General features: G+C 40.7%; 1 protein-coding gene across 1 annotated transcript in view; it reads right to left on the reverse strand.

Moving 5' to 3' along the window:
- The window catches only part of LOC120724307 (short transient receptor potential channel 7-like), a 56998-nt gene extending 46717 nt beyond the window's left edge, over nucleotides 1-10281 (reverse strand). Inside the window, exons 1-2 of the mRNA XM_040016426.1 lie at nucleotides 9507-10281; nucleotides 4425-5187 (exon numbers count right to left, since the gene is read on the reverse strand). Of these exons, the coding sequence (XP_039872360.1) occupies nucleotides 4425-5187; nucleotides 9507-9994 (1251 nt within the window). The 5' untranslated portion in view covers nucleotides 9995-10281. The remainder of the gene's footprint in view (nucleotides 1-4424; nucleotides 5188-9506) is intronic.
- Between the last annotated feature and the right edge of the window lie 249 nt (nucleotides 10282-10530).

Consider the following 10530-nt stretch of genomic DNA (forward strand, 5'->3'; position numbering starts at 1 on the left):
AGAGAGAGAGAGAGAGTGTCAAATGTGACACAATCAGAGAGAGAGAGAGAGAGAGGGGACAGGGGAGGTAATGTAATGTAAGATGGAGGCACTCTCCTTCTTGTTGTCTTTTGTCTCAGCTTTGCTCAATATTTCATTATTTTAAAAAAAACATGCAAAATTATATTTCAAATAAAAGTTAATTGACACTTTCCACTCTCTGATTGTATTCTCTCTTACTGCTCACTTACTTTCTAAAATGTATTTGGAGCATTTCTATGTGTGTCTACAGAGGCTCAGATGACAAACTGATGGGTTTCTTGTGGAGTAAGGTTCAGTTCTGATGGATCCTTAGCAGTCCCCACATAACAATTCAATATGCGGCGAATTTAACACTATTGCTCCTGCATGGAGACATGTTGTGCATCTTCTCCAGTGGATGAGAAGTTTTAACCTAACTCACACTGAACATCCAGTTTGATTTAAACAAATGAACTTGTGTCTTACACTACATTCAAAATGTATGTGTACAGTCAGGGGGCTAGCTAGTAGATAACATCAATATGTCAACAAAGCAAAAAGCTTTTCTTTGAATCTGTCAAACAGTTCAATTTCAGCTTGTCACTTATGTAGTGGGCGAAATGAATGATAATGACAATATACAAATATACAGCACTGACAGTTGATGTAAAGCCAGGCAATTGTTATTCTTTAGGAGAAGTGATACCTGAACCTAACACCTAATGCGGGGGGGGGCACTCGACTTCAGTTTTATCTTTAAGTCAGTTTGTGATGGTGACCGAATGTATTTTATTCTCTTATGTGAGCGGGGGGGGGGGGGGGGGGAACGACAGCCACTGAAACACTGAAAATGCAGGTAATAATAGCTGCTGAATATTGTTTAAGTAAAACAAGTGCAAAGAAAACAGACACACAGAGAAAACCAACAATAAGGAAAATGGGGTCTGATGATTTGAATAATGTGAATTTAGAGGCTTCTTGAATAAATAGGCTGCTGATTGGCAGCTTATTTCTCAGTCTTGGACAAACACGTACCTTTCAATTATGCTTCTCTGAAAATACACATGAATAAATCCACAGACGCTTAGAAATATGTTAGAGATTCCCATATGTCATAGAGGCTCACAAAAGCACTAACATGGTCATTGCCTTAATCTCAAAAACACATTATGTATACTTGTACAGCACTTCAAGCAGGTTGATTAGATTATTCAGCTCCTTTCAGGATACTAGCTTTAGAAGTGAGATGAAAGAAATATAAACTTATGGCATAAATTCAAAATTAATTCACCAAGGAAATGGTGAGGACTGGGCATATTAACTGAGATTTGTATGAATAGATAAATACACCTCTGAAGTCATAAAATTGCACCTAATAGCATACAAAAGTTCATATGTAACATTTTGTGTTAGCAACAAAATGCTCTAACTTTTCCCGCCCACATTTGAACGTTCCATAAAAACACACAGCTTACTTACTTACTTGATATTTTAAATTAATGAGAAGATGATGCGATAAGGGACAAGAAAACAAATAAAGAGAAAAAAGACAGAGGGGTGATAATGAGATGGTAATGAGACAGATGAGCTCCAACACAACTGTGGTCCCTCAGGTGAGCCCTTCTCATTAACTTGTCTGGAGACAGAACAGACTGACAAGCAGAAAGGCTGAATATCAGACACAAATGTGGGGTAGAAAGCGGAAGGACCAGAGAAACAATGACAGTTATTAACAAGAGTGTTGAGGGTAAGAGAATGAAGCACTACATGGGTGCACAAAGGCATGCCATTTTCTAGTTCACCAGATGCTTCAGTACCATCTAATGGTAATCACACCAGTGCACATTTTACATGCACTTATTCACAGCACTGCTAGAATTTCTTTAAGATGTACCCATAGGCCATTACTAATAGCTTGCACAAGCCACTCGTGCAGTCAGTCTCTGAAGAAAGCCAGTCGACTGACACTTGCATACCCTCTAGCTCCTTTGCACAGGTCTGAGCAAGCTTACAGACAAGACAGATCCAATATCGCATTGAAAACTGTTCTCACAGCTTTTCTTTGAAGACAGTTTTTCACTTATAAGTGAATCTCACTCGACAAAACAAGGAAATCGTTAGAAATTTTTAAAAAAACGATCAAGTATAAATGTATACATATAATGTACGAGTCTAATGGACGAGTGTCTCTGGTTTTTCAGTGAATGCCTTACCCATTATATCCAACGCTAACTGATTTGGGACTCGTACACGAGCTGGCACAGTAGGGGAAAATAAGCTTCCTCTCTACCTCAAGCTGCTACCCAAAGCATGCCCACCTGACCACACAGTGTAAAGTGAGCACAAACCAATGACCCTGCCTTGACAGAGATGCCAGCAAACAAACTCAGGTTTGATTTTTTCGTTTAAAAAAGAATGAAAAAAAATTCAAATCATTTTCGTACAAGCTACAGAAAACAAGGGAACATCAGTTAGGCACACTGTCTGAAGTTCTCCTTTCTTACATTTAACCCAGAAGATAATAGTCCTCTTTAGATATGTTATCACTTGTGGAAATACTCTTTTTGATTTAGATGAGAGAGCTGCCAGTACAGTGTACACAGGAGGAGCATGAGCTGCTCTATTCTGAGTTTGGACTTTGATCTCGGGATTTAAAGGGTGTTTATTGTCCAGTCCAACTGCGTCAGACATTGATGTTTCCACATGCATCTCCATCATGTAATGTTTAGGAAGGTTCAGGGTTGGAGTGCATTAATGATATGGGCTTTACATTTTTAAGAAACAATATTAAATATTACACAAGCAAAATAATCCATTTAGAGGCCACTCACCTCTAACCCTGATCCTAACGTCCAATCTTTAAACCTCAAATATCCCTTCGGAGATATGATATTTACTTCCAAGCTTTTGAAATTAAAATTATTCCTCACCAAGACAGTGACACAAATACTAACGTACATTCACGTCAGTATTTTTACATCAGTTTCATTATCATGGAAGCAAGGTGTGTTTTGGTGACTGCAGCATAGAAAGGAATTTTTCTCTCACAATGCAAAGTGCTCCATTTTAAACTCTTTTTTTCCCCCAACAACTTGAGGGCACATTGAATTACTAACAGGTAGTTCAAAAGGGTAATAAAAATCTACAGTGCCCTAGGAAATACATTCAAGATGTGATCACTGGTAGGAATGCGGGGAAGAGTCAGATGCATATATTTTCTTAAAGCAGCATATTCCTGATCTACATAGCTTTAAAAAAAATAGACCAATAAAAATACCTTAGTCAATCACAATACCAAGCTCAAGAAAAGATAGATCCCTGAAAATAATGTTCAATGTGCTGTTTTTACTTAAGCATCTGCACTGATGCAGCTGCATTCAACAAGAAGCTTCCCCTTGGAGCAAAACTAAAAAAAAACAATTCAGGACAGGGTTTATAAATTTTATTATAAAGAGCTTACAAACTTTCAGTGGAACAAAAATATAGGTATATTTTCTAAACTATTTAAAACTGTCAACTTATCTCAGACTTGATTTAGAGTTGATAAATGCTACTGAATCGACTTGTGGAGGGCATATTCAAGGTGATTAAAGAGCTAATGGATGCTTAAACAAACCTGAGCTGTGAAATAACTGCTGTGTTCTGTGATAAAACAGATACATGAATAGGTTAATGTTGACATTTCTAGCTCATCTTTAAACACTGGCAGTTAATGACTTGAAAATATCACAAATACTTATCTAATATTTAAAGTATGCTAAAGCTTGCAAAACCCAGTTTCATGACTAGATGGTGGCCACTCTCCCTTGGCCCCACAAAGCAGTTAAGGTTTACACCACCATCTACTTTAGTTTTAGAGTTTTGGTGCAGTGCGTCTGTAGTTGCACTTTAGGAGAAACACTGGATTACATTCTTTCCCTTTAATTCCTTATATGGCTTGACAGCTGCAGATGGCAGGACAATCCCTTGATACCAAGAGAAAGACAGAGTGAGAGAGGAATATTACTGGGGCTAGTGCCAACTGCTCAAACTGATATGGCATGGAATCACCATGGTGCTCCACTGCACTAATGTCAGTTTTTGGATTCTGGAGGGGAGCAGTCGCTCATTTCAAAAGAGCCCTTTGAGATCCCTTGTGATTCTGTGTCACTTTTCTTCTCTGGCCTGAGGATCACTGAACAAATCCTGGCTCACACATCTGTTCATCCTCCTCAGCCCTTTCCTGCCACCCACTTACATGCTTTTTAGCATTTTTCAAATTTAAGCAGCGGGTAGAATAAGGTTCATAGCTGGCGGTTGAACTTATAGACACTAGTGTACATTTGTAGTATGACATCTGTATCTCTACAAAACAAATCTTTATTTTTAAACTAGTAAAGTATGAATAAAGAGAAGAATGAAGAAAAGCCAATAGGACACCTCACCTTAAATTCTGTCTCAATGTTGGCCAGTCTTGCCAGTTCATTGCTGAGCTCGAGGGCGGTGAGCACAGGGTCTTCACTGCTGAGCGACAGGTAAGCTGCACTGGCCAGGGCCTTATATGCATTCATCCTGGAGCGTGAGTGGCTGAAGGAGTCTTTCTTCTGTTTCTCCACACATTCTGAACATTTACAGAAATAGTCATGGGGCCTTTCAATGCGAGCCCCCTTCGTCAGCAGGATGTGGACAATTTCGTATTCCTGGCAGTGAGCAGCCAGGACGATGGGTGTGATGTCATGCGAGAAGCGCGTTCCGTCTTCGTCGTAGGCGTAAAAGTCATCATCACGCATCTCTTGCTCCAAAGTGCTCAAAGCCAGCCGCAGACCTCCACCAAAAGCAGGATGGGCGAGAATGGCTTCAACGATTCTAACATAACCTTTTGAGATGGCCAAAAGGAGGCCATCACCAATCCTAGCCAAACCATCTTTCTTTAGCAGCAGCTCAGTAACTTCTAGGTGCTCGTTACCCACTGCGAGCTGCAAAGCATTCTGGCCCATGTAGTCCACACAATTAAAGTTAAGGGTTTTGGACTCTTCCAGCATCTTGCGGACCACAGGAATGTTTCCATATTCAGCAGCATCCAGAAAACGCTCCTCCTCTGCAGTGAGGGCCGAGCCACGCTCATTGAACATATAGGCTGGGCCCCGCACTGCCTGGCGACGCCCCTTCTCCCTCAACGTTGTGTGGCGGCGATGCATGGCTTCCACCCTGGAGACAGTAAAGACAGTTAAACACACTACATCATTAAAAACCGCAATGATTATTGAGATGGCAATGGAGGTAGAACACAACAAAGGAATTCAAGACTCAGAGAAAGAAGCAACAAAGTGATGAAGAGTAAGTGACTGAAAATTAGAGAAGAAGAAAGCAAATGTTGAAGGCAAGCAGAAAGACTGCTAAAATCTGTTTGCCTATGATGTATCATACCAAGTCCTCCATGGACAGCTGGTCTCCCACAAAAAACTGTACTTAACACAGACTTCTCCAGTAACTGTACAGAAAGCACCACCAAGATGCTAGTGATTTATCTGCCCCCAGACAGATCAATAAACCACTATAATGGGTCAAATCTCTTTGTTGGGCAGGTCAACAGCTGTGATTGCCAAAGCAGATATGAAGCTGTCAGCTTAACTAGCTTTAGAATGACAAACTTATACTGTGTCATCCAAAGTGACCATTTGAACACTGGTGAATAAGAGTTCGTCACTTGGAAATTTGCATGGATATGGATTTAAAAATGCACATCCTGCTCTTTACAGTGTCTGTTTCTACCTTTGTCCAACCATCCGAAGTAACACAGTGCCAGTAGATTGAAGAGAACTGCTTTTAATCATGTCCATTAGTGCAAAACAGTTTTCATCAGGACTATTGTGCTCCAACTACTTTGTTACAAATTGTCCAAATCAGCACTATTGTACTCCACCCACTGCAATTAAATTCACTGTAGCATCTGTGTCTGCTGTATGATTGGACAGTCGGTGAAACCCAGATAATGAAAAAAACCTTGAAACTCCCCAGAGAGAGAGAGAGAGATAGCAGAGGTGAGGTACCGTTTTTAAAGCCATAATTGGGTAGTATTATCCATGTACAAGACTGTTAAAGGATTTTCAATATAATGCTGCTATTATGAGTTAAATGGCTGTAAATGATACAGTGACCTTATAAATGACTAGGGGTCCAGATTCATATTAGACCTGCCAGCAAAATGAAAAAAAGTAATAAAAATACCATGTGAGGTTATTTTGAATTTGAGTTATTTGTAATTGTGTGCGTGCGTGCGTGCGTGCGTGCGTGCGTGCGTGCGCATGGACAGAATGCAGGACATTGAATTGAAGGAAATGGTGAAAATGGAAACTTGTTCAAGGTAGAAATATTCCCCAGGGGTGTCAAAGGATGTGGAACTGAGAAGATGAAGAGAGCTCACCAGGACAAATCTTGTGTGTACATGTGAGTGTGTGTATGGGTTTGGCAGGGAGAGAGAGAGAGAGAGAGAGAGAGACAGACAAATGTGACACAATCAGTTGTGCATGTCCTTGACTGCCAATCAGTGGGAGTAAGCAACCCCCACCCCCCATACAGAAACATGAACAATTACACATTAGGGCACCAGAATATGAACAAAACCTAAATTAACAATAGAATGTAATGTAAGTGGCTCTAAAGAAAGTACTATCTATTAACTCCAGCACAAAAGCATCTTTTCCTATTGGTCATTGTGTGTTTTGTTGAGTCAGTCCTTTACGCTCTAAGTTGTGTCTAATGTCTTCTCCACCTTTACACACACACACACACACATACAGAGGGGGATATTCTTACAGAGATATTTGTAAACATTGGGAGGATTTCTCATAAATGAAGAAAGAGGCTGGCTGCCATCCCATTTAGATAACCTTATAGTCAGGTAATGAATCGCCATTATCTGTCCCTCTCTAGCTCCCTTTCCATCCATCTTTGGCTGTTTGTGATTCGGCTCTGAAATAAAATTTACCGTCATCATTTTAATGTGGAACGAGAGTCACGCAGACAAGAAGAGCCACCCACAATTGAGATAAACAGGCAGAGAGAAGCCATGTCTACATGTAGGTACAGAACAAGAAGAGAAATTATCAAAGCATGGCATGTGTACATATGTGTTTTGGCTTATATATCTAGGGTCTGAGACTAAATTCCTATGTCATAGAGTGGTAATTCTAAAGAAAGACAAAAAAAGACTTATTGCATTTAACAAAAGGAGAAGAAGGGAAGAAAAACTGCTTTTTAAAACAACCAACATCTGACTACAATTGTCCTATTGGAGAGTACAATATTTATCCAAGAGCTTTGGTTAAGAAGCATTTTATCGATCTATGACTTACTTTATACTGGAGTACTTTAATGTTGTTTCACACTATTTTATTAAATCTACCCGCCTCAGTTTCATACTAAGTATACACTCTGCATTTTGTAAAGTGGACATGGCTTCAAAATCATGAAGTTTAGATTCAGTGGTGATGGCACCTATTTTATTTTCATTTAATGTGATCAGACTATTCACTATAGTAATGTAAGTACTGTTTTTTTTTTGTTTTTTTTTATCCTGAAACTGCAGCTGTTACTGAGTCTGCCCAATTTGCTGGTGGATCCCAGTATGAGCCTCCTGCAGATCACTGAGAGCGGCTGTCCAATCACACAGCTCCCTCTTGTACTAGCAACAAAACTGACAGAAAAAGAGAAAAAAGCAATCTTGCACCATTGCTGCAAGTATCTCTAACACAGCAGTGGTGCTTGTTCAAAAAAATGTCTCAAACTACAGTTCTTTTGAGATCTCAGACACTTAATTGGCTTGAGTCTAGCTCACTGGATTGTAAAAGTTCAACCTCAGTCGTAGTTTGGGTGATGCACAGGTGGACAGACCAGGTTTTTTTTTTAAAGAAAAACATCATATGTGGCTAAAAATGTATATTATACAAGCATTATTGGAAAACTAAGCCAGGAAGCCAAGCTCAATGAATAGCTACAACATAAATAAAAAAAATAAAAATAAAATACATGGTTGGACTATATCTCTACAAAACAAATGTAAATGCTACTTTCTGGAGTAAATATGCAAAACCACTCACAGTCAAATGTAAGGCGTTTTTACGCTTTTTACTCACAAAGCAGCAAAAAAATGTGTTGGAAATGTACAATGAAGCCTCAACACAGAATGAAAATACAATAAGATAACTGTCACTATGAGCTTTTCAGCCAGGTAAACTGCATGAACAGTTTTTTACGTGTCCTCTTTTCACACTTGAACTTTCCAAGGTTGAGGCACTAAGTCATTTATAATCTGTGCAGGCAATCAATTAGGTTAGGTCATTTACCGGTGAACTAGCGAGAAGGAAGGAAAGACAAGATTAATCAGGTTTGAAATCAAATTTTATAGAAATGACTAATGAGTTAGTGTTTTATCAGTGGGCAAACACACACATACACACAAACACACACGCACATCTGAGAAAAGTTACACTCTTGGCTCTCTGTCTCTGCTTTTGTCAACCACACACAGAGTTCAAACAGTAAATTGCCATTTTTTATAAGATCAAAGTCGAGTTACTCAACATAATTTAATGGTAATGAGAAACAGACATGTCCAGCCTCTCTAACCAGCTCTTTCACACAAAACCTGAGCACACGTGTCCAACATTTCACCTAGTCAGCCATCAGAGAGAGCTTCTTCCATGTTAGGCCTGTTAAGCTGATCAAAGTCCAAACTCTGAGGCCTGTTATTCTCAATATCTGATAGTCATAGCTAAGCTGGCAGTGTAACATTAATATCCATTAAGTATTGTCATTTATGTCCCACTTTTTTCCTCTGGACATTTTCTAAATTGATGCAGTGGGCTGCATACACCAAAACTATGTTCCTTTGTTTTTATTGAAACAATTCAATACATATGTAGTTATACAGGAAACAGCTAAACATAATTCTGTACACTGTATTGTGGAAATCAATCTCTGCAACCTGCTCCAGCTCTGTGTCACATGCCTTAATCTGCCCCTGTTTCCTATTTAACGATCTCTGAACACAAGGAGGTAGTAAGGGCTTCACTTCCTCACATATGCATTTTGCACATACAAGACTTCACAGCTTAATGGAGGTTGAGATGGAAGAGAAAGTGGCAGCTTTAGAAATTCCACTTACTGACTTACAGTGAACTAATATTTCAGATAACAGCACATCTTAGCACGTGATGTTAAAAGCACAGTAAGTTCAGATATGTCACCAATAACATTACTCAAAGGATTTATTTGAAAAATCTGCTAATGTGCTGTCTATGCAGTGTCGGTCTGTGCCTCACAAGCTAGGTGCACCTGGTTTAGTGTCAATCCTGCCTGCCTCCACGCTTTTCAAAACTGACCTCTACTTGTTGACATTCCAGGTGGATTAAGGTTTGTGGTTATAGTTTAGAAATAAGTCCACGGACTCTGCACAAGGCCAGTGATCACAGGGCACGCGAATTAATTTTCTGTCTTAATTATATAAGGTGAGGGGGAGGACTCACGTTTGCCGGGTTTCGGAGTTGAACTCGGTGTCTATGTGCTCAACAGTGTAGTGGTTCCCATAGTCCGAGAGCTCCGGAGCCCGGTGCAGTCTCTGTCCGCGGTGCTGAAAGCGCTCAGCGTTGGCCGCTCCACGTCCCCTCCACTTGGGAAACGGGTCATCGTACTGGTCGTAGACCGCATCTATGTGTATACCCGGCCGCGAGAGAAACGGCGAGCCGGTGTCCCCGGTGCGCTGGGGGAACTTTGGCGGCGTAAAGTGTGTGGAACCCCCGGTTTCCTGGTACTCTGGAGACGGGTGAAGACACTCCGGAGAGGCGAGGTAAGGTGGGTCGGTGTCCCCAAGCAGCGGAGAGGCGGAGGAGAACAGGTCTAGGGGCCGCGGAGAGGAGGGAGATCCTCGGGGAAGTCTGAGAGAGAGAGGCGAGGAGGGAGACTCGGAAAGGTGCCCCCTCTCGCCGCTGTCGCTTTCCTCGCCCTCGTCACACATTGGGAGAGTTCCTGTCCACCATATACTTTAAAATATTTAAGCTATGTGACAGACATTTAACAGTGTTTGTCAAAGTTGCCACCGCACAAGTTTCTCCTGAGCAGCGCCGTGGCGACGAGCCAAGCCTCCACCTTTGCCTCTGAGTGCGCGCGCTAATTAGAAGGCAGCGAGTGCGCGCGCAGGGAAAAGCCAACCCTTTACAAAATGGAAGGAAAAGAAGAAGAGGCAACACCATAAAGTAGCTTAACTTACACATAACACCGGCCAAGACAGATGATTACACCTCAGGGTTGCATTTGCTAATTAGCAAGTACAAATAAGCTGTAACTTTGCTTTTTTAATTTGTTTATTAAAATAAAATTAAAAAAAATCTAATTTTAGGAGTAGACGGGCGAAAGAGAGGGGGGGGAGAGAGCTTGTTTAGGATGTGAAGGGGTTAATGAGAATGCCCACCTGTTATTGACCAATTACTGGCACTGGCATAATCTCATCTTGTTATTGCTTTAGAGAACAAACAAGCGAGTCTTAGCTTACAA

This window comes from Simochromis diagramma, unplaced genomic scaffold (genome assembly GCF_900408965.1).
Source record: "Simochromis diagramma unplaced genomic scaffold, fSimDia1.1 OVJJ01000685.1, whole genome shotgun sequence".
Classification (NCBI taxonomy): Eukaryota; Metazoa; Chordata; class Actinopteri; order Cichliformes; family Cichlidae; genus Simochromis; species Simochromis diagramma.